Source organism: Schistocerca americana, chromosome 4, assembly GCF_021461395.2.
Source record: "Schistocerca americana isolate TAMUIC-IGC-003095 chromosome 4, iqSchAmer2.1, whole genome shotgun sequence".
NCBI lineage: Eukaryota > Metazoa > Arthropoda > Insecta > Orthoptera > Acrididae > Schistocerca > Schistocerca americana.
The window spans coordinates 746190742-746216942 of NC_060122.1; the positions used below are offsets into that span (position 1 = coordinate 746190742).

Here is a 26201-nt window from a genome sequence, read left to right on the forward strand (position 1 = left end):
ACATTAGTGCTGTCGACACACAATTCTTGTAATGTCACTCGTGTACTTCCACTGATCTACAACGTGTTTACAATTTAGGTTCCACTACTCCACAGGGTCCTCAAGAAAAACGAGTGGTCATAGGACGATGAAACTTTGTGGAAACCTGTGTAAGGGCACTTGGGAGAGAAATAAAGAACAAACCATTGAAGCAAAGAGATTTTAATTTCCACCTGATTGGGTTCTTTTGTTTAGTCAGTCGTCTACTGACTGGTCTGATATTGCCCACGACGATCCTCTCCTGCGCCACCCATTTTAGGATAGCCCTTGTACCCTACGCCATTAATTATGTGCTAGATGTACTCCAATCTCTGCTTGCCCCTACAGTGTTTACCCTCTACACTTCCTTTTAGGTCCATAGAGGTTAATCCCCGATGCTTTAACACGTGTTCTACCATTCTGTCCCTTCTTCTTGTCAGTGTTTCTCATACGTTTCTTTCTTGGCCGATTGTGCGGAGAACCTCCTCGTTTCTTAGCTTACCAGTGCACTTCTTCACCAGCACCACATCTTAAACGGTTCGATTCGCATCTGTTCCGGTTTTCCTTCTGTCCATGCGCTATCGTACAGTGCTGTGCTCCAAAATTAACCTCACAGAAATTTCTTCCTGAAATTGAGGTCTGTGTTTGACTCCAGTACCCTTCTATTTGCCGGGAATGCTCCCTTTTCGTGCACTAGTTTGCTTCGTGTATCTTCCTCGATTTGGCCGCCACGGGTTATTTTGTTTCCAATGTAGCAGAATTCCTTAATTTCGTCTAGGTCGTTATCACTATTTTCATGTTAAGTTTTTCTCTGTTCTCATTTCTACTACTTCTCATTACTTTTACATTTTTCTCTGAGGCTAGTAATGTCATCAGCGAAACCTATCATTGATATCCTTCGAGGCTAAAATTTTAATATCACTCTTTAGCCTTTGTTAATGTCTTGGATGTTGTCGTTGTTAACATTTGGTAATTGCGTAAAATGTCTACAGTCCAGATTACAAGTGTATCTCAATATGACAATCATGTTCATCCGCGAAAGCCTGGGAAGACAGAAACATCTCATGCTCTCCTCATCTTTAGCCTTAAACGTCCGTTAGTACCCCTTTTATAAACACTGAACTTTATTTAATCCAACAGCCTGAAATCGCACGGTTTCAAATCTAGTGTTCTTGGTGGTCACACAGAGGAAAATGATAGGCCAACGATTCGTTTCTCCCCAAATTTGTTACGGAGGTCCCGAGTGAGCTAAGGAGCAATGCTAGATGAACTCCATTGTGCATCGGAACAGCTGGGCTCAAACCACACTACTAACAACGAAATTCCCACAGTGTACAGTTCAAATGGTTCAAATGGCTCTAAGCACTATGGGACCTGACATCTGAGGTCATCACTCCCCGAGACTTAGAACTGCTTAAACCTAACTAACCTAAGGACACCACACACATCTATGCCCGAGGCAGGATTTGAACCTGACCGTAGCAGCAGCGCGGTTCCGGACTGCAGCGCCTAGAACCGCTCGGTCACAACGGCCGGCACAGCGTACAGTCTGAACATCACAGCTATAAATTTGGATACCAACATGGTTCATAGTTTCCCGTCTACATTGGCTTAAATAGCGAAAGTTCAATTTTAACAACCCTGTATTTATTGTCATTACGGCATTGGGCATTTATAGCCCCCTTTAGATTTTTCCGTTCAGTACGGACATAAAAGTGCAACTCTGAGATGATGAGGTTGGCAGGAGGGAGGAGAGTTCGACAATTCGCATCCGGGTCACTCCTTTATGTTTTCTGGTTTCATGTACACAATTTCTACCGTCAACTCTGCCTCTCTCGGTCTACCTAGTACTTACCACATGGGTACATATCTTCCCCACATAGATTTCTTTTTCATTACTGTCATAGTCACGTCTTCCGCAACAATCTGTTGTTTCACCTGTGCTAGTAATACACAACACACGTCTCTCCATTTTGCACTGAGCTGCGCTAATTTTTTAATGGTTTTTCACATTAAAAGACTATTTGTGACCGTGATAATAAAAACTGGGGATGCACATTGGTCCCAAAAGGCCTTTTTTAGACACATCGGAAGCCTGGTCATGAAAATCTTAATTAATCTTCTTTCAGTTCTGAATTTACCAATTACTTGATGACGTCTAAATTATCTTTTATCATTGACGTAAATGTTAGTCAGTATAATGCATATGGCTTACCTGCTCATTGATGCCTGCACTGATGAGCATAGACGTTACGTCCACTGCCATCGCAAGGTAGAATACCACAGATGGCGTTTCATGTACATGACAAGGTGAGGAAACGTTATGGAGTGTGTTCAAAGAGTATCGAATTCTTTCCCTCATAAACCAATGGAGGGCGGGAGACTTTCCTCAGTTGAGATGTAGTGAGGGTCAGTAGTGTGCTGTTGTGTCTTTTTCCCGCCAATGGAAAGCATCAGTCGCCGGCAGACGACCAATGAGGTCGTCAGATTCCAGTAAGTTGTAAAACGACGGAACAAAGTGATTAACCATAACGCATAAAATATTGTCAAAGCTTTGCTGTATCCAAGTGGAAACCATTTACAGGCATTTGCGTGCAACTCAACGATAAAGGAGTTTTACGAACGCTTCAAATATGGACGCACAGTAATGTGTAGTGAATCCTCTCTTACACCACTATCTAACCGATTAACTAATTAGCTTGAGATATGAAGAATAATCCAGCAGCGACAGATTACTGCGTCGGACATGACAACAGTGCAAATTAATCTTTACGAACTGTTAAACGTGGATGGCTGCGTTAACCAGTCCTTACGAGAAAATCCAGCAAGCTTGCTGCAATTTCACTAGCCCAACAGGTGAATGTTTCCTTACCTCGTTGCTTGTAATGCTATCTTGATGTCCCTGTTGGTTTTATTCCCCGCCGGCGGCAAATTGTAGCGGGCATACAATCAACTGTGAATGATGAAATGTCAAGTGTGGAAACTGAACGTTACTTCCATGAAAGTCTCGAAAAAAATGAATAAATTAAGTAAAAGAAGGGTGCAATACTTGAATCGAAGTCAGCGGAGTCTAGTACTCACTTATCGAGCACAACTGCAAGAACATAAAATTACGTCCACATGAGTTTAATGACCATTCGAAGTCATACAAAGATAAAACCACATATAAACGAGGAAAGTTTAACCACTAAATCATTCTTTCATGAAAATACAATCGGTCCAAATCTAGTTCGAGACGGAGACACAAATTTTTTCGAGGCTGACTAATAATGGTTCGAATGGCTCTGAGCACTATGGGACTAAACATCTGAGGTCATCAGTCCCCTAGAACTTAGCACTACTTAAACCGAACGAACCTAAGGACACCACACACGTCCGTGCCCGAGGCAGGATTCCAACCTGCGACGGTAGCAGCAGCGCTGTTCCGGACTGAAGCACCTAGAACCGCTCGGCCACACCGGCCGACGCTGACTAATACTTTAACAGAATGCGAACAGTATAAGCACCCTCTCGCCTTTAATATACGGTGTCGTGGAAGCTCTTTCTAGATTGCGTAGAGAGCTAGCTTCAGTTTCTGCGTCTGCCTGCAGTGGGCGCTTTTCTGATTCGGCGGTTTAGTCAGTCAGTGATTGAGAACATTTTGCAGGGTGCGGAAATGCACGGTTTCCATGCTAGAGACCATTTATTAGATCACACTTTGTTACAGAGACTACGTACTAATACGTGCTATACCATGCAGCCACTCTTCAGTATGCGTAGTTTCCTCCTACGAGGTAGTACTGTTCCTCATACATCACGCCCCAAAGCCCTCTCCTGCTATAGTACCAGGTAATGTTGCGTCAGATTCACTTCTCTTGCTGACTCATCTTGTAAAGTGTGACACAGCGTTGTACACAATTGTACTGTATTCGAATCGAGAGCCTGCCGACAAGGTGTTTACGTACGGAAAGGCAAATGACAACGGGCGGTGAGAAGCAATGTTCTATCAGGAGACCTATCCCCGCCGACAACAACCACAACATTCAGTGTTTGCAACAATATCTCGCCGTTTGTCTGAGACAGGGTCGTTCCAGGAAGCAGGAAAACGTGAAGGACGTACCCGAAATGTTCGGGCACCAGAGTTGGAGGAAAATGTGATTAACATTGTTTAAGGTGAAACGACGTGTCAGTACCAGGCAGTTGGCCCGCCAGTACAGGGTAACCCAGACGACCGTGTGGAACGTTCTCCATGGCAATTCTTACTACCCTTATCACTTTCAGCATGTGATCGTCTGGACAGATCTGTGTCGATTTTAGGTCGATGTGAGGCTGCTGTCATTGTGTAGAACGGAGAATGCGAGCGAGTTATCTGAGTTCGATCGAGGGTAAACTGTTATAGTACGGAGGGTCGGCACGAGCATTTCGGAAAGCGCACGACTTGTCGGGTGTTCGAGGAGTGCTGAGATTCGTCTCTTCAACACGTGGCGAAACGAAGGTGAAACAACGTCCGGACGCCGTGGGGTTGGGCGGCTAGCCGTCATTACACATGTGAACACCATAAGCTGGGCAGACTGGTAAAACAGGAGAGACGACGAACTGTGGTGGAACTAACATCAACAGACCCTAATGCTAGGTAGAATACAAGTGTGACTGAGCACACAGTGCACCAAACACTCCTAACCATGGGCGTCGGCAGCCGGCAAGCCATCCATGTGCCGATCTTAATACTACGATGTCGTCAACAGTAACTGAAATGGGTATGTGACCATCGGCACTGGGCGTTGGTGGAGTAGCAGAGCGTCTGATGAATTCCGATATCTTCTCCATCATGCGTGAATCCGTTGTCTTCCAGGGGAACGGCGCCTTGACACCTGTACTACAGCACGAAGACAAGCTTATGGCGGCTTCGGGAAACATTCACATGGGCATCCATGGGTGCAGTGGGGCTTGTTCAAGGCACCATGACGGCCAAAGACTATCGTACACTGGTTGCAGGCCACATATATCCCTTCATGACCATGATGTTAACCGACGGCACTGACGTTTTTCAACAAGACAATGCGCCATGTCACAAGGCCAGGAGAGCGACGGGGCGGTTCGAGGAGCACAGCGGCGAGCTCCAATTGATGTGCTGGCCCCCATACTCGCCAGATATGAACCCGATCGAACACATCTGGGATGTGATGTAACTTGGAGCCAGAGCTCATCGGCCCCTCCCCGGACTTTACGGGAATGAGGTGACTTGTGTGTGCAGATGTGGTGCCAACTCCTACAGCTGCCTACCAATCAATGCCCCATTGCTTTCATGCTACGCCGTGTCACCGCCATTAGCCTTGCCAAATTGGGCGTATGAAGTATTAAGTGGGTAGCCATAATGTTCTGGCTGATCAATGCTTGATGTTGTCCGTCATGGATAAATAAAAAGTACAGATCACTCTGTTTAACATCCCCACTGAACCACATAACAAAAAGAAAAATTAAAATTAATGCTTCCAAAACATGATCTTACAAGTGAAAGAAGTTGTATGTAAATTACTTCCATTCTCGCACGGCTAAGCCAATTGGTGATAAGGTCGAAAGAGAGAATAAAAACTTGACGTTATCCATTGCAAATTCGTATGCAAATGCAACGTGAAAATTAACATAATTCTGCAGAACCTGAAAGCAAGTACTAATTTAGTGACGTAACCTAGTCTTGAGTATTGATCAAGTCTTTGGGATCCGCAACAGGTCGGGTTAAGGTACGACATAGAAGCAGTTCATATTCGGACTGCTACATTTGTTAAAGGTAGACTCGAACAGCATACAAGTGTTAAGGCGATGATTCGTGAACTCAATAAGAATCCCTGGCAAAAGGCAACATTCTTTCGACGAACACTGTTGAGAAAATTTAGGGAACCGGTATTTGAAGATGACTGCAGAACGATTCTCCTGACGCCAACATACATTTCCCCTAGGGAGCACGAAGATAGGATACGAGAAATTAGGCCGATTGGTTTACACTTACTGAAAACAAGCTTCGGGCCTTGAAACGTCTCCCCGCGGCTTGGACGACCTATTCACGCCCTTCCCGGCGGGAGGAGGTCGTTTTGTCCCGGTTACGGATTGGACACTGCCGGTTCAGCCACCGCCGTTCTGCCCACGTGGGCAATTGCTGATGGTACGCCACATTTTAACGTCCTGTCCGAATTTTAATACACTGCGCATTGATATTGGCCTGCCATGTACTCTGGCTGAAATTTTAGCGGATGACCCAGGAGCAGCTGCTCGCGTTCTTCGTTTTATCCACTTGACAAACCTGTCTAAGGACATTTGATTATGCTGTTTTCTTTTAATCCATTGCCTGTCATTGTGCCTTTTATAGTATTGTCCTTCTTAGTTGCTGTTTTAACATTGTGCCTCGCAGTGCATTCATAAGTTAGTCTGGGCGCTAATGACCACTGTAGCTGTGCGACCTGAAACCACAAAAAAAAAAAAAAAAACAACCGAGAAATTAGGGCTCATACAGAGTCATGTATACAGCAGTCTTTTCCCTTCACTTTGTTTGAAAGTGAAATAGCAAGGTACATGACTAGTAACGGTACTGTGTACCCTCTGCCAAGCACTGTACGTGGCTTGCGGGGAGTATGTATCTATGTATGTACATGCACTCAATACTCGTCGCTGTCTGCGACTTCACCGTATCTCGACGTCGTCGCAATCCTGTTAGATATTGGCTGAATTTGCACATCACGAAAGAGAATGATAAGCGTCTAAAACACGACCATCTGATGAACCGCCAGGGACAAGAGTGCTTTGTGCACAGCTGCCCGAGGCGTCAAAACCGATATTTGCACCGCCAGGGCTCATATTGGCCGGCATCGGTCAGAGGTTGTGCTTCCTATTAAGATACACCTCTCAGTGTCTTGCAAAGATGCAACTCGCCAACAGGCGGCTCGTCTTAGAGCTAACAAATGACATAGCGTGGCGCGCGACCCAGCGGCGTGACGAACGCTCTTGCGGAAGCGGCCGTCTTTCAACAGATGCGAGCGTAAATTGCAGCATATCACGTGCTATTGTATTTCAGCTTGAGATAGACAATGGGTGAAATTCTAACTGAGTTCGATAAGTAATTAATCTCGAAATTCAAACTTCGAACGCATTTGACATAACTAGAACAATGTTTTACGCTTAAGTCAGTGGCGGCTTGTAGCTATACATTCACAGTTATCACGCGAATGGCTCGCTGCGCTTCACCGGAGCGTTTTGCTTCTCCTATCATGTACTTTAACTCTCACTCAGAACACGCACGCACGCACACACACACACACACACACACACACACACACACACACACACACACACATACACATACAGGGTGTTTCAAAAATGACCGGTATATTTGAAACGGCAATAAAAACTAAACGAGCAGCGATAGAAATACACCGTTTGTTGCAATATGCTTGGGACAACAGTACATTTTCAGGCGGACAAACTTTCGAAATTACAGTAGTTACAATTTTCAACAACAGATGGCGCTGCAAGTGATGTGAAAGATATAGAAGACAACGCAGTCTGTGGGTGCGCCATTCTGTACGTCGTCTTTCTGCTGTGAGCGTGTGCTGTTCACAACGTGCAAGTGTGCTGTAGACAACATGGTTTATTCCTTAGAACAGAGGATTTTTCTGGTGTTGGAATTCCACCGCCCAGAACACAGTGTTGTTGCAACAAGACGAAATTTTCAACGGAGGTTTAATGTAACCAAAGGACCGAAAAGCGATACAATAAAGGATCTGTTTGAAAAATTTCAGCGGACTGTGAACGTTACGGATGAACGTGCTGGAAAGGTAGGGCGACCGCGTACGACAACCACAGAGGGCAACGCGCAGCTAGTGCAGCAGGTGATCCAACAGCGGCCTCGGGTTTCCGTTCGCCGTGTTGCAGCTGCGGTCCAAATGACGCCAACGTCCACGTATCGTCTCATGCGCCAGAGTTTACACCTCTATCCATACAAAATTCAAACGCGGCAACCCCTCAGCGCCGCTACCATTGCTGCACGAGAGACATTCGCTAACGATATAGTGCACAGGATTGATGACGGCGATATGCATGTGGGCAGCATTTGGTTTACTGACGAAGCTTATTTTTACCTGGACGGCTTCGTCAATAAACAGCACTGGCGCATATGGGGAACCGAAAAGCCCCATGTTGCAGTCCCATTGTCCCCGCATCCTCAAAAATTACTGGTCTGGGCCGCCATTTCTTCCAAAGGAATCATTGGCCCATTTTTCAGATCCGAAACGATTACTGCATCACGCTATCTGGACATTCTTCGTGAATTTGTGGCGGTACAAACTGCCTTAGACGACACTGCGAACACCCCGTGGTTTATGCAAGATGGTGCCCGGCCACATCACACGGCCGACGTCTTTAATTTCCTGAATGAATATTTCGATGATCGTGTGATTGCTTTGGGCTATCCGAAACATACAGTAGGCGGCGTGGATATGCCTCCCTATTCGCCAGACATGAACCCCTGTGACTTCTTTCTGTGGGGACACTTGAAAGACCAGGAGTACCGCCAGAATCCAGAAACAATTGAACAGCTGAAGCTGTACATCTCATCTGCATGTGAAGCCATTCCGCCAGACACGTTGTGAAAGGTTTCGGGTAATTTCATTCAGAGACTACGCCATATTATTGCTACGCATGGTGGATATGTGGAAAATATCGTACTATAGAGTTTCCCAGACCGCAGCGCCATCTGTTGTTGAAAATTGTAACTACTGTAATTTCGAAAGTTTGTCTGCCTGAAAATGTACTGTTGTCCCAAGCATATTGCAACAAACGGTGTGTTTCTATCGCTGCTCGTTTAGTTTTTATTGCCGTTTCAAATATACTGGTCATTTTTGAAACACCCTGTATATACACACACACATCATTCAGCGCTGAGAAACTTTAGCACAGTTAACTACGGCTGCTGACTAGACTCTCTGCTCGCAGTGCAACCCTTGGACGTGCGGCTGCTTGGGGTGAGCCAGCCGCTGTCTGCCGGCCGCCGCTACGACCTGCTGTGCCAGTCCTCCGGCTCCAGACCTCCGGCGCGCATCACCTGGTGGTTCAATGGGCAGAGGTCCCAACACTCCAAAGAGACGGTAAGCGCCAAACAGCAACTAAAATAAATAGTAGTATGTGGTGTGCGTACTGTAAGACCTTCGGTACACACACAATCAGATTATTTGACTTGTCGCTCTAACGAAGTAGGCTAATGTCAGCAATATGTCTCGTGGTCTTATTGTGGCGTGTTTATCTTCTGCCGTTAGGTCAGACGATAGAAATGCCATTTGCACGCTTAGAGTAGCAGATTGACGGTGACAAACTTTAAACAGAACTTGATTAACTTTCACACACATTTATTAAAGTAGTAAAAAGCATAGACATTACGTAACTTGATTCTGGATGCTGTTTACAATTGACAATCTGAAGTTCCTTTGGTCTTGGTACGTTAATCTTATTCTCACGTATCTCTGATACTCGACAAAGTGTCTATAAATTTATCTTCGTGGATATGTACAAGAATATGATAATCTTATTGGGTGCAGACTGAAACTTGACTATAGACTGGTACACAATCATGCTGACTGGTACAGACTGGTGAAGACAAATGCAGACTGGTACAGACTAATGGAGACTGACTACTCGGAGGTCTGTACACTTGTTATAATACCTTGCGCATTCATGTATCACTGCGCGAGTTCAAAAATGGTTCAAATGGCTCTGAGCACTATGGGACTTAACTTCTGAGGTCATCAGTCCCCTAGAACTTAGAACTACTTAAACCTAACTAACCTAAGGACATCACACACATCCATGCCCGAGGCAGGATTCGAACCTGCGACCACAGCGGTCGCGCGGTTCCAGACTGTAGCGCCTAGAACCGCTCGGCCACTCGAGTCGGCCACTGCGCGAGTGTCATCCGCGAGGAGAATAGGTTCTACGTTAGCAGCAATCGCATTGGCTTTGTTACATATTAATACGCGAATCGGCGGAAGCAGAATTTGGTCCGTCTCTAAGGAAGCGCCATCTCGTAGTGCGGAGACGGACGAGCGCTGCGCCTGCCTGTTGTGCTTAGCAGGGCGCGCTCTAGTGGGAAAGTTGTGTACGTGCTGACTACGCGGAACTATGTACACAACATAGTATAAATGTAGGAGTGACCTCTGCCGGAGCAACTATTGGTCCAGACTGATATTCCCAGTTAGGATGGTTGCAGACAGAAAAGTTACAACACTCTAGGAGGGATATTCACGAAAAGACGGACCTTTGCCTACAACATCCTTATTGTTCGTTGCACTGCATTTTAAGCATTGACACCATCAAACTTGTCCACTGGAAATACACCATTCTCATCGTTTCACCCATCTCTAGAAAGAACTGTCCTGTATCTCCCCTATGGTTTGTTAACTTCATTTATTCGACGTGTTTTTAACTTTAGGCAGGGGAAAAATTGTCTGCTGGGACTAGGTCCGGGAAACAGGGTGGATGGAGAACAACGGGAGTCTGATGTTTTGGCAGACAGTACTGTCGAGGAGCGGTGCATGGCCGGCGCATTCACACGACGCAACATCCAAGTCTAGTTATTCCACAATTCAGCTCTCCTTCTGGCGCGCTGTCCCTCACACGCATTATAATTCACTGGTAGGTTTCCTTGCTTACGATCTGAACAGGTGGTGAAAACTGTTGTGTTGGCAGAAGAGCCAACACCGTGTTAGGAATGGGGGCCGAAATGCATGCGTTTGGGCTCACGCAGGCTGACGTGAGGAGGGAAGAACTAAACTGACGTGAGGTCTGGAACATGACAAGGAGTTAGAATTCAGAAAGCGGACGTAATTAGTTTGATATTTTACTTTCATCCCTTAATGATGAACGTCGCTCTTGACGGTACATGATTCACAATATTATCTGTTCAGAATACATTCGTAGTTACCTAATATGGCGCCTTGCTGTAGCAAATGACATAGCTGAAGGCTATGCTAAACTGTCGTCTCTGCAAATGAGAGCGTATGTAGACAGTGAACCATCGCTGGCAAAGTCGGCTGCACAACTGGGGCGAGTACTAGGGAGTCTCTCTAGACTCGACCTGCCGTGTGGCGGCGCTCGGTCTGCAATCACTGATAGTGGCGACACGCGGGTCCGACGTATACTAACGGACCGCGGCCAATTTGAAGGCTACCACCTAGCAAGTGTGGTGTCTGGCGGTGACACCACAAAACCTCCTGGTGGAAAGTGCGTTTGCAGTCGAGAAAATACGTTCACAACGCACTAACATCACTTTTATGGACAAGGAGATGCTTTGCCCAACCACTGCGACAATTTTTCCCAGATTTGTAGCAAAATTTCACACACACGCACACATTGTTTTTGAAATTCTCTCATTAACACTCTGTCTCTAATGTGAGGAACAGCTTTTGCAAGTGCTCCCTTGAGCGACAGTGGCTCGCCAGTGAAACGGGGCTAACGGTAGTTTATTGCCTAAACTTACCGCTGGGATTGCCGTTTAAGGCCCTATTTCAAAAGTTTGGTATCTTTTAAATACCACTCGTACATCTACTTCATCGGCTTCTCTGTGCTCATGCCAGCAAGTACTTCACATTAGAGATCAAGCAATTCTCATCATAACCGTAACTCAAGGTCTCGGTTATTTAGTGTCCTAGCTGTGCCTATCGTACAAAATATTCGCAAACTCGTTTTCTGTTGCTTCTCTTTACCTCTGAAAAAAGCTTCCCCACACTCTGACAAGAATTCACTGCCTTGTGGTGTACGAGAAAAAGCTGCAGCGCTTCAGACAGCCAACCTCGTAACTTCTCTTTACAATATTTAATCAAACAGTAAAGCAAATGCTCCCATCATTTCCAGTTGCCGTACTTTCTCTTTTCGTTTCTCAGTCAGTCAGTACATTCCCTCTGCCTCTCTCTTCAGCACTCGTGTTGTACCACGTACCTCTTTTTTTGCCTTTCAACCCGTACTCATTGGCCCATTTCTACCTTTTTTTCATTTTTTCTACCTTGTCATAATATCCCTTAACTCGCGAGGTGACTTTTCTGTAACGTATTCCACGAGGTGGGGTGTCTGGGACTCTCATGTTTAAATCGATATTTAAGGCAAAAAGCATTTGAAATTTTTAATTTGTGCTATACAACACTTATTTTTACAATTTTTTAAGTGTTAAATGCTTCTACTTTATTTTATTGTGCTAAACAAAGCCTGCAGCATTTTACTATTTATCACACAGAAGCACATAATTTTGTGTGGTTCTCTTAAACAGTAGACATAAATTGACTGTTAGAGCATTTCACATTCTGAAAATTATACAATCTCTGTAGCAAAGAAAGTTACAAATAAAAATAAAATTCCAGGGTGTAAATTTACACATAAAAATTCCACCCGGTAGGTACAGAAAGAAAGTCTGCCAAACTCACGCTCATTGCTGGGAACTACATTTTTCTTATCAACACCCAGAACAAATTCGATTTTAACAGGCACTTTAACTATTTCTTTGAAGAAACAGACAGATCCCCATCACACCTTTCCTGAAGTTCTTCCTCTGAACGATACTCTTGTTCGATAGCAGAACTGTGATCGCTGGCTAATGTAAAATCGTCGTCTTTTTTTGTTTATTTCTTGATCTATATGACTGACACCTTCCTCCGTAGGCCGACTAACAATTTCATCAAACTCGGGAAAGTTGAAACTGACACATTCGTGCGAACACATTTTGAGCTATACGGTCCCGTAGTGAAGGAAACAGGTACGTTGTTTAGGGGGCGCAGCCTATAAGACTCCAACACCCATCAATAACACGAGTCAACAATAAACACAGAAGGTGATAACGCAACGGACAAAAAACATAGTAGGCTTGACAATTTGAGGGAGAGTATAGAAGTATTCTACCGCAACTGGCCTTGGAGAGCGAGTTAGAAAATTTTGGCGCCGTCTAAGAGACCACACCTCGGAAGTTGAAGGATGTAAGTCTTTCTTGCTTACTTTTCATGATGTAAATTGTTTCCTTTTATCCTACATGAACCACTGTTATTCACTATTTGTGCTACAATTTTTCGTAAATGTTGTATCACATATTAAATGTAAGACTTCTCAAGACATACACTTAATAATTAACGTAACTTACGGGGGCGTGCTGGAAAGTAATGCATCTGAATTACTCATGTGAACACTCGTAAGGCTATTTAAATAAAACAAACGTTATTAACAATTAACATCTTCATTCTTCATGTCTGTGCACTTATTTCTCAACATAGTCACACTGGCGACGAACAACTTTGTCTCAACGAGTGAACAGTTTCTTGATAGTGTCACAGTAGAACGTTTGTCTTTGTTGACGAGGCCGCGGGCCGGCCGAAGTCGCCGTGCGGTTCTAGGCGCTACAGTCAGTAACCGAGCGACCGCTACGGTCGCAGATTCGAATCCTGCCTCCTTAGGTTAGTTAGGTTTTATTAGTTCTAAGTTCTAGGCGACTGATGACCTCAGAATTTAAGTCGCATAGTGCTCAGAGCCATTTGAACCATTTTTTGACGAAGCCGCAACTTCACCTCTGCTTTCACCGCTTTATCGCTATGAGAAGCAAGTCCTCGAAGGTGTTCTTTAACTTTTCCCAACAGCTGAAAATCGGATGAAGTCATGTCGGGACTATATGGAGTATATCGATGACGTAAACCCAATGCATTGGATTGTTGCAAAAAATCTTCAAATGTACGCCAGACTGCTGAGGTCTTCGGTCCCTAGACTTACACACTACTTAAAATAACTTAAACTTAAGCTAAGAAAAACACAGACACCCACGCCCGAGGGAGGACTCCAACCTCCGGCGGGAGGGGCCGCGCAATCCAACACAGGGCATATCAGGCCGCGCGGCGACTCTGCGCGGCAATTGTTGCAGATGCTGCAGTGTTGCAGTTCCCGTATGTGGTTGGAGAGGGTGCTACATGTGTGGACGAACTCTTCGAATTCGAAATTCAACATGCTGTTTCTCATGCACGGATATAGTTACGTTACACACCGCCACTACACGCTACGGATCGAAGCCCTCTATCGGCAGACACCTGCAAACATGTAGGTATAAACAATAAAGACGTACAATGTTAACAACGCTTGTTTCATTTAAAAAGCTTTGAGTATTCACATAAAAAGTTCGGAGGCATAGCTTGTCAGGACGCCCTCGTAAAATTTGTAGAGTTTCTTGTTAGATGAATGAGACGGTGTGACGGCCCTTCTCTACCCTCGGTAAATAGATCAATGGGTTTAGCTCGAGTGTCGCAAACACAGAACTATTGTGGTTAAGACTGAAGGACATTTTAAACTGCCAAAATGTACTAAATAAAGTAGGGAAGACTTTACCTAGACAATAGTGTACCTAGAAGTCCAGGGTGTTTTCTGATCGATACTTCAGTCCAGTGACTGATTTTAGAACCAGATGAAGGAAAGCGTAATAGAGACCGCCGCATGATATTTCCCCATTTTATACACTTTCTGTTGTTATTAGACATAATTTTGTGCTTTGCGTAGCCTTTTTAAATATTTCACGTTCCGCACATTCAAGTGCTGTATAATATATTAAAGCTATACGTCCACAGTTTAATCGTGAACTAAATGCTATAATTTTTTAGAATATTGTGAACAGTTAAGTCATTATCATGCAACATCTTGTATTCAGAAACAGGAGGAGATAATGAAACATTTTATACTTGCAAATAAACTGTGTTTTTCTAATATCGTAATGATTTCACCTGCCTTGAAAACGGAAATTCGTTATAGTTTCCAATAGCTTCTGTTTCAGAATTTATTTTACTTGTAACTGTCTTTTCATAATACTTCTGCTTAATTTTTCTTTTACTGGTTATTGGTATGTAGTAGAATAAAAATTTAACAGATAGATTATTAAAGGTGCTGATGAAGATATCTATTTTCCCTTGTCATGCATGTCCCTACAGTTTTGTATTTATCTCCTAGCTATTCCCGCTTAGCCATTTTCCACTTCCTGCCAGTCTCATTCTGTATTATCTTTCACTTGCTTCATTTATTGTATTTTCACATTTTGTACTAATAGTTGCACTAAGACAACATTACTGTCTTGTTAAACTGGAATAGAAATCACAAAAAAATTATAGCCTATGTCGCCGCCGTCAAAATATGTAAAAACACAAGAAAACTATGAGAAACACAATGACCTGCCGTGAGAGGCTGCCGTTAGCTTACTATGCTTGCAACTGAAGTGGCTTGGGAGTCGCAGTTTAGAGCTGCTTAGTATAAAAGCAATGACAGGATAGCACAACCCTTCGTACATAAATGAGTTGATAAAATAATTAAAATAGATCTGGTACAATATAATTAGGTCTTAGGTAATATGATATCAATAATTTTAACGCCGGTACCCATTTTACTGCTAAGAGCTTCTTCGATACACACTTTCATTATGTACCACTTTGGGGTTTATATTATTATAGTCTAAGACTAAATTACAAAATGATTTAAGTAAGGCCATCCTCAACTGCAAGATATTTTTCTTTGCATGTGATTGTAATGGTACAAAATCGGAAACTTATAGCGGGACGACGTCGCTATTTTCTGTCTATCAGTTTTCTACAAAGAAATCACAACAAATTTAGATACATGAATATCTGACAATTAAGATTATTATATGTATGTTTCCCATAAATAAAAATTTATTTTTCCGCTTACCTTATAATGGTAATTCTTGTCGCCACGTACACAATAAGTTAGGTGAAAACTTGAAACCTTCCCGTCTCCTCTATACCTCTTTTGTTAATGATAACCTTCCCTTTTACAATAACCCGCGTAACCTTCCCTTAGGATTTCTATCTCTTGCTTAATAATAATAAATGAAATCTTCCCTTTGAAATTTATTCTCTTTCTCAATTATAGCATACAAATTTAATTGCTGGTTATTAAAAGTGATTTTCTGACTATTTTGACGAAACATGGAATGTGTCGTCGTCGTGGCCCTCAGTCGTTATCTGCAATAACCCAAAACTGTTCCTTACCCTTTTTTACTGTTACTGGGACGCCATCTGACTGCTACATCGAACTGCGACATGAATATACTTACTCTGGTTTAGTATACTCTATTAACTGATGGTGGGCTGGCATAATAAGTGGCTGTATTTATTACCAAAGCTGACGTTAATCTTTATTAGCAAAGCTGATGTTATTATTTAATTAATTTGACTGAAGTTACGTAATTCATAGTTACACTTTTTCTTGACAACAATAAAATTTTTGCAAAGTTTTATGTTGATGGTTTTTGGGATGGATTATAATCAGTAATGCAACATTGCTGGCAAAAATTTATTATATTCTGAAAACGCTTAAAATATTTACTGTTGGTAATGAAATGATTTTACAAAAGTTCAAATGGGACTTACATTTTACAATAATCTTACAACTAGCATTCTGCAAACATACCTTCAGTTGTCTTGAGTTTCGCAAAGAAAATAATTCAATATTATTAGTTCCTCATATGATAATAGTTAGTTGATGTCTCTGTACATCCGTTTATAATCTCTTGTAAATCATAGCTGGTGGCTGGCAGGCACACTACTCCTCTCAACCTCTCGCTTCAGACCTGCTACCAACTCGCTTCACATCTCGCTTACTACTGACTTACTACTGACTCCTATGAACGCGTAAGTGCGGTTTCTCCTGCCAACAATACTTTCTGGTGCAGACAATCCCTGCTACCATTACAAAAAGTATCAATGCGCGGTCTTTCCCGCTCTTTTCTTAAAATGTATCCATACGCGGTCTCTCCCGCCCTTTTAAAAATTATATCAATTTGCGGTCTCTCTTGTCAACAGTACTTTGGTGCAGACATTCCCTGCTACCACAATTATTTCCAACATAACAAATATTAATTATTCCTACTTAATCCTATTAATAAAATACAAACATCTTTCATAAATTGTGATTTGACAACAGACAATAGAAATATACACGTCCTACAAACTTACAACAAAATCAAGCCTGTCTTCAGATGATCTGTTCCTCAACGCAGAGCTCTCATATGTCAGAGTATGGCTCCATTAAGCACGTATCTCTCGCTGACCTCACTAAATTTTTGTACGTGCATCCTGAATGAATGTTTGTGGAACTTAGCCGTTCACTTATGTAATAAAATGAAACACCTGCAGCTGTCCTTCCGACGTTATTTCTTGTGTAGCAGCCAGTTTCAGCGAATCAGTACACGATCTTCAGCCCTTGACTGACACTGAAGGGGGGTGAACTTCAATAGTACACACGATCGTACCAGTGGTCACCATCCACGAGCTGGCTTCCATAGACTACTGCAACGGTGAGTTGATAGTTGATGGTTGTAGACACATCACTGTTACAGAAGTCTACGGAAGCCAGCTCGTGGATGGTGACCACTGATGGGATCGTGTATACGATTGGAGTTCACCACCTTCAGCGTCAGTTAAGGGCTGAAGATCGTATACTAAACCACCAACACTGGTTGCTATATAATAAACAACATCGAAAGGACAGTTGCAGCTGTTTCATTTTATTACATCACTAAATCTAGATTACTTACAAAGTAAGAATTCTGTAGCTGTGCTACGAACTAGGAATGGGTACATTGTTGGAAACTCTCCCTTACAACTTCTGGCGTTGCCTATCTTGGCTACAATCGTTTCATATTTTATACAACAGTTCAGCAAGAAAGGTACATTGGCCGGTGACGAGTTTTACCCGCTACTCACGTCATGTTTCAGTTATGTGGATTAGACAACTGCAGACTGCCAGGAAAGAGTGCTGGGACGGAACGATCGAGCGTCTTTTCCTAGAGTTATTGTTGGGGATTTTGCATGATTCATAAAAATGTGCCACTGGCAGCACAGGGTGCTGAATTTCTTGAGATCGATTTGGAGGGATCGTTGGAATGAGTGGAGAGTGGAATGATTTTGGGATGGGGAAATGCATTTCCTAATTTATTTTAGTTTGCATTTCCAGGATCCATGAATATGCCTAGGAGCTGTGCGTTCTGTTTCACAGCAGTTGAGAGTGTTGTACCTTGTTACACTTTTCAGACTTTGGCCTCCACCCATAGGAGTTTAATATTTCTTATTCCATTTTCAAATGACGGCTTTTTCTATTCATATGCCGCAAAAATTACCCCGCCAAAGTGAGGTTTTCCCATATATGAGAACATTTCCCAAGGTACAACACGATAATTTACCTAGGAAAAATTATTCTATTGAAATTAAAAGCGTTACAGTCTTGTCAGTTACGTATTTAATGGACTCTTCGTTATTTCGTCACTGATCTACACACCATTAATCAATAAATGAAATGAATTTAAGCAGGAGCGTTTTCAAAAACCACTGGTAAGTTGAATATACTTTGAAACAGAAGCTGTTGAAAACTGCAACGAAATTCCATTATCAAGACAGGTAAAATTCTCAAGATATTAAATAAACGCAGTTCATTTGCATGTTTTACATGTTCACTGATAAAAGACCTCCTTCTTCTCCTAGGTACAAGATGATGCGCGACCAACGAAGAACGTTTAACTGTCCACATTTCATACAAACAATTCTAAAGATACAACGGGTGTCTCTGAGTCGTCAGGTTCGTTTTCTCTGCTGTTTCCGCATATACGTATTTGCAATGTCGTGCTTCCAACGTGCAGGTGGAGTCAGCACAAATAAATTATTTTCGTCATGTCTTTCATGCGGCATCCAGTGTCGTCGTAAAGCGTCGGTCCGTTTCCCGCTACAAACAAAATTATTTTTAACTCGAAATTTTACGTGCTGATTCTCAGAGTGGACTCGCATTAATCTATTGCGATACCAGAGACCACCATAAACAGTCTCCGTCACTTTCTGCTGTCTTTGCTGTTGTTAGATATGTGGTTGTGTTTTGTGCAGCATTGTAATTATCTCGCGTTCTTCAGTTTTAAGAGTTTTATCGTATACTGTACTAAAGCCATTTGGAAGGTATTATTAATTGTTAAGGTAAAGAATTTTAGGTGAGTAAAATGCTTGATACGGTTTGTCTGCTGCGAAATGTCAGGCGCATTTCCTGTGGTATTTTGGTACAAACTGAAAGGGTACAGTACTGCCCGACATAGAAAAGATGTACAACAACATACTTTGCTGTTCTTGTCAGAGCAGCGTTTTTTGTACAATAACACCATTTTATTTAATACACCGAAGCCGGATACCAATCTAAGAAAGAATGGCAATTTGTGTGTTTAATTATTCATATGTGCACTCCCTTAAAATAGATCCCTGAATCCAGTTTGGTAATGTTTGTGAATTGAATGAATGGCTGGTTGTCTGTTGACCACAGATAGTGAAGGTAGATTCTATAATCATCTTTGTGGCGGTTCTCTGGTCACCTTTCGCCGAACCAAAGAGAGGAAGTATACCAGAGCGCTAGAGAGCCTGGAATGTGGCTGACCAATACGGTGTCAAGGTCCTCCTGCACTTTTGCGGAAGCGCGGGATGACCGGATGAACGGCCATGTTTCAGCACTCTGTCGCTTGTTCCTGAGGTGCCAAGACGTGCTCTGTGTGTGCTCCAGAAAAAAACAAATTTAAATGAAAATGGTATGCATGTGGAATATTTAAGAGTAGATGGACTAATAATTTCTCTTTTCAGAAACTTTTGGTGGGAGGTCATGTAAATTGTTCGGAAAAAGATAGGCAGATAAAAATTCATGGGGAACATAGGATTCTTCGGAACTGATAAAGAAACCACGTGTTGTAATTATAATACAAAATACTAGCGTGTGGCAGAATTAAGATGAAATACTTGCGTTAATAAATCTAAGTTGAAAATAATTAAGATTTCCGTGTGCAGAACTTGAATGAGAGAGGAGCACTGCACGCAGTGAGTACAGTGTGAGTCTCAATCTGACTGTAAGACAATAAAAAGAATTAGAAGTGCTTGTCCCAGAATTCAACTGAGGATCCGTGTGTGAGATGAATAAGATACCAAAACTTCCGTTATGAGATACATTCGGGTGACGCCAACTTCATATTCAGATACTCTGAGACTGAATTAAGGTGAGTCAGCCATCTACCCGGCAACTCCATGTGAGGTGCGTTGCACAGGGAGATGTGCATAAATTCTCCAGAGTTTGTAATAGGAAAACTATAACGTGGGTCAGTGACGTGTGAATCTGGGATGACTATTGTTTAATGTGGGAAAGCAGAACGAGTAGAAAACCAAACATTTTGTTTTGAGATGTATTTTATACTACAGTGTGATTTATTGTGTGTATTCAATCTATGTGATTTGCATGAGACAGTAGCAAATTAGTTTCAAGTACGGTGGGTTAAACATTATGTTTCCTAGTATAGTACGAAAGTCGGTACATTCGTTATGTTGTTAATGAGTGAGGGTGAGAGAGTGCGGGAGAGAATGAAGTAGCGAAAGATTCCTTACCAGTCCAGAAAGTGCACAGGAGCAATAGAAAGAAACATTACGAGACCATAGAATAGTAAAATGCTTATGTTATGTCGTGCCCATTGGTTGGAGAATCATTTGTTTAACTATTGTGTTTAAATGTAATGCAAGGAATTTTTCAACATTAGTGTGAAAGAATTTATTGTAATAATAGAGAAGATATATGAAACAATTAGTGGTTTTAATTATAGAGTTGTGGGTAGCCATTTTGTTGAGGTATTTTACCATAACCTCCATTTTCTTGCTGGGATGTCCAAGCTTTGGATAAAGTATATACCACAGGAAGGTTGGAGTGAGTCCATCAGAAACGTGCACTAGCTATTAGTCAGATGCGTTATCCATTCCTTTGCGTTAAGAAGTAAGGACGAGAATAAATTACAGCTTAACTGATAGGCACTACGGCTCATAATTCAAGCGTAGTTGCAGTGGGTATAATAATTATTGAAAATATTTCTGATGTACGAGTAATAATTGCACTCGCTTGGCAAGCCACTCATCTAGTGGGCCTGACTACTAGATGCCACAGAATGGGGTAGAAACCTCCCAATACTTGCAGTTTCGTTTCTGCAGTGTGCGACTAGATTCGACCCAAACAAAACCTGCTCATCGTCTCTTTCATACGACGGCCAGCGCCGACGTGATGAGTGTGTTTTTCCCGCATCAAACAAAATGATCTTCAAATCGGAATTTTACGTGCCTTTTCTACAAAGCGCTCCTAAATTACTCTACTGCGATATTGGTTTTTTTGATATGTATTACCGGGGACCGTAAAACACGAAGAACAATCGGTATTCCAGCAGTGACATCACCGCCCTGGCCCACGCTGACAGCTACCGCGCTACTCAATTGCTGCTGGAGTTCTGCTTATTCTTAGCGTTTTCATTATCCCCGTTATTACATATCGATAAAACGAATATAGTACTAGATTAATTTAGAAGCGCTCTATCGAACAGGCACGTAAAATTCTGATTTAAAATCCATTTTGTTTGATACGGGAAAAACCGATGCGTGACGTCGACAATGGCCGTCTTACGAAAGACAAGATGTGCAGGATTTGTTTGGGTTGACTCTAGCTGCACATCGCAAAAATGAAACTTCATATATCTGCCAAACTACGAAAGAAAAGGCGTCTGGCCACTCTTAAGAGAGGTACCCCGGACAGCACTTTATTCACACAATTCTTTCTGTGTATGTCCATCTTCTCAGAGATGGTTGCGGGATCCGGCTGTTCAGTACAGAATGTCAAATCAAACACCTTTCAGCCGTCTTATTTCCAAACGATTATTTATTGGGCTACCAGTTTCGGCGATACGTTACGCCATCTTCAGCCCCCCTAACGGACTTGTAGGAAGATTCCGACCTCGGTTCCGGCCTCTATTTTGACCTGAATCGAGGTCGGAATTTTCCTACAAGTCGGTCAGGGGCCTGAAGATGGCTTAATATACCGCCGAAACTGGTAGCCTGATAAAATGTCAATTTGGAAATTAGACGGGTGAAAGGTGATTGATTTGACATTCTCTAAAATTCTTTAGCTTAAAAATTAACAATATCCACCATATAGCTTTAGTACAGTATATGGTACAGCATTTCAAAGTGGAGAACGCGAAGTAATTACAAATTTCGCACAAACGCAAAACAATCACGTGTTCCTAGGTACAGTATTCTCTAGGTACAACACGTTGCCTACATACACATCTCTTTGCAGTTATGGTGTCTGGTTGCCTCGTTACATTATAACACTTCCACGGCTACTATACCATGACCTTTAAGTGGGAGGCGGATCGCGTAACGTACTATGTTGTTAAAGCAGTTATGGCAGAAAGCAACAGTGCAGTGTTACCCTCTGAGAGGAATTTAGTTGTGTTGACTGTAATACACCTAACGGAGGTGGCTTATCGGAAGTGAAAGTCAGAATTACGTAAATGTTTAAACAGTAACAAACAATAATTTACCTATCCACAGCGGCCAAACGATAATAAAAACGGTCGCCAGCCTAATTAGGTATAAGAATGAGTAGCATTCTTGTTCAAGAAACTGAAAATTAGTAACTTCAATGGGCAAACACAGCCTATACTTTTGTCACACGAGAGTGCAATGAACTCTGGCACCTGTATATTTTCACGTTAAGGTTGGAGATGACAGAACAGAACAAACTATTTGCATAAATATAACAGATAGCGATACACACTATTACCTTCAGAGCTTATTCAAACTGAATAGTCTCAATAACGTTACTATTAATATTCACTATAGAATCATAAATTGGACATTGGTTCAGCACTACTTTTCTGAGTTTTCCTATGTGACAAAAAATTGTAAATGTAGTTCACTGGAAAATTATGAACTGGGCATAGGTTAAGTCTCTCTCAGCTAAATAACTTTCTATTTAGAATGAAAGTCAAATGTATTTCACTAACAAACATTTTATCACTGGACTTTGAATAAAAGAAGTTACTGTTATCATAGATAGTGGTCTTTCTATTAATCGTTATTTAGCTTAGCACAATAGGCAAACTGTGGGTCCTGTTACACTATTAATAAGCACTTTCATTACAGTAATGAAACAAGCACTTAGCAAGCATGAATATGCAACTCTCCACAGTTGCAGTTATGAACCTTTACTGCAGTGAAACACAAAACTGGGATATTTGTAAGATCCTTTCAACAAACAATATTAATTTTAGCACACTCTATTGCCATGTTAATTTTAATACGCTTTCAATAAAGCATACTCGGTAAGCACTTAAGCGCGGGAGGGACCCTAAGTGGATATGTGACTGAAGATGAATCACGGTAGGTACAACAGTTCAGTTATAATTTACCTTATATTTGAATACACTATAACATCCTATGAGCTGATGCTTCACTGTAAATTACTATAATTCTTCTGTTCCATTGCAGTGATTGCGCAATGTGGTGGCGAGTGCATGTTGGTAGGTGGATTTGCAAGTAGAATTACTGGACTCTGTCATTTCTTGGTGGCGATGATAGATATCAATTCCAACGTAACTCCAGCTAGTTACTGCATCCATCTGAGGCTTTGGTACACTGGAAAACGGCACAAAAAGCCCCTCTCAGCACCAGCACAATTCACAACCTTGTCGTGAGTTGTAGGTGGTTCAGTAGCTCATCCCCGACTGATTCTACCTTCCACCTTTCCATCCATGTCAACCACATTTTGCGCGCGCTACCAAGTTCCGTTCCTGAGGGGAACCACACCAACTTTTACATACAAAATAACTAAGAACCGTAAGTGTAGGTCACTTAGTTTACATTACAGCAAACAATCACTTTAAACAAAACATCGTTTGCACATATTGGTAGCTCTACACAAAACAATTTAAATAAAGTTATTCAGTTTTAAGAGTAACCAAAGAAATTGTATGAGAGAGACAAATAATATAATTTGCTCATATTGTACATACACTACTGGCCATTAAACTTGCTACACCACGAAGATGACGTGCTACAGACACGAAATTTAACCGATAGGCGCCGGTGGTGACATTTACAATGTGCTGACACGAGGAAAGTTTCCAACCGATTTCTCATGCACAAACAGCAGTCGACCGGCGTTGCCTGGTGAAACGTTGTTGTGATGCCTCGTGTAAGGAGGAGAAATGCATACCATCACGTTTGCGACTTTGATAAAGGTCGGATTGTAGCCTATCGCGACTGCTAGGTTCAGGAAGGTAATACGGAACGCCGAGCTGGATCCCAACGGCCTCGTATCACTAGCAGCCGAAATGACACGCATCTTATCCGCATGACTGCAACGGATCGTGCAGCCACGTCTCGATCCCTGAGTCAACAGATGGGGACGTTTGCAAGAGAACAACCATCTGCACGTACAGTTCGACGACGTTTGCAGCAGCATGGACTATCAGCTCGCAGGCCATGTCCGCGGTTACCCTTGACGCTGTATCACAGACAGGAGCGCCTGCGATGGTGTACTCAACGACGAACCTGGCTGCACGAATGGCAAAATGTCATTTTTTCAGATGAATCCAGGTTCTGTCTACAGCATCATGATGGTCGCATCCGTGTTTGGCGACATCGTGGTGAACGCACATTGGAAGCGTGTATTGGTCATCGCCATACTCGTGTATCACCCGGCGTGATGGTAATGGTTCCATTGGTTACACGTCTCGGTCACCTCTTGTTCTCATTGACGGCACTCTGAACAGTGGACGTTATATTCCAGATGTGTTACGACCCGTGGCTCTACCCTTCATTCGATCTCTGCGAAAACCTACATTTCAGCAAGATAATGCACGACCGCATGTTGCAGGTCATGTACGGGCCTTTCTCGATACAGAAAATGTTCGACTGCTACCCTGGCCAGCACATTCAGCAGATCTCTCACCAATTGAAAACGTCTGGTCAATGATGGCCGAGAAACTGGCTCGTCACAATACGCCGGTCACTACTCTTGATGAACTGTGGTATCGTGTGGAAGCTGCATGGGCAACTGTACCTGTACACGCCATCCAAGCTCTGTTTGACTCAGTGCCCAGGCGTATCAAGGCCGTTATTACGGCCAGAGGTGGCTACTGATTTCTCAGGATCTATTATCTGTGCACCCAAATTGCGTGAAAATGTAATCACATGTCAGTTCTAGTATAATATATTTGTCCAATGAATACCCGTTTATCATCTGCATTTCTTCTTGTTGTAGCAGTATTAATGGCCAGTAGTGTAAAAGTGGAGAACGCGAAATTATTACAAATTTCGCACAAGCAGAAATAGTCACGTGTTCCTATGTACAGTATCCTCTAGACACAACACGTCGCCTACATATGTTTCCCTTTGTTGCTATGGTGTCTGGTTGGCACGTTACGTGACGCTACCTTTGCCCTTCTAAACACGGTGCTTTGCTACTTGCTCCCTGCTGATACTGCATCGTGTGTGTGTGTGTGTGTGTGCTGCAGACGTCGAACGACGGCAACACGACGACGAGCACGCTGTCGTGGGTGGCGAGCAAGGAGGACGCGGGCCGCCACCTGTCGTGCCGAGCCGAGAACACCGCCGTGGGCGGCGACGCCCTCGAGGACGGCGCGCAGCTGCAGATACACTGTAAGCGGCCGGCGCCGGGCACTGTGCGCGCTCCGACCACGCTCCAGCTGCTCTGCATGCCTTTCCCGGCGGACACAACATTCCATCACTTTATTGGCATCGTTCGAGACTGCTTAACCGTTTCGTTCGATATTTCGGCTCGTAATCGTACTCCTATTTCGAAAGTCGAAAGTTAATTTGTGACTCATTTAAAAATCACTTCATGGAATGATACAGGAGTAAATACGCATGTGCGAAAAACAATTCAGACGGCACAAGAGAATCAATCGTACGTAAACTTGATGCGTCCGAGAATAAAATATAAGCAAGCGCCGACGCAGGTGATTTACAGTACCTATGCATTACGCCCTTCATAATTTAATCGCATTGCCTGAAGTGCAGGAGGAAACATAATGAAACGCCTTATGTTGAGTGGATGTGTGATGTTAATTCAGTGTTCATAATGACGCATGAACTTTACAGAGGACTTGGCAGTGTGAGTCAATTTATCGGAATTATATTCCACGGCCTACTGGTCTGCAATGCATGATTTGATTGGGAACAGACTCATAAAGCGGTTGAATCTTCTTCTCGTTAAAGCTGTACCACAACTGTTGTAACTGCTTCATTGACATCATGAATACTGGCACTGGGACGGAGTTAGCGCTC

At 42.8% G+C, this 26201-nt stretch overlaps 1 protein-coding gene across 1 annotated transcript in view; it reads left to right on the forward strand.

Annotated features, from left to right (window-relative positions):
- LOC124613770 (hemicentin-2-like) overlaps window positions 1-26201 on the forward strand; it is a 653652-nt gene that overhangs the window by 496640 nt on the left and 130811 nt on the right. Inside the window, exons 6-7 of the mRNA XM_047142487.1 lie at window positions 8980-9131; window positions 25409-25553. Of these exons, the coding sequence (XP_046998443.1) occupies window positions 8980-9131; window positions 25409-25553 (297 nt within the window). The remainder of the gene's footprint in view (window positions 1-8979; window positions 9132-25408; window positions 25554-26201) is intronic.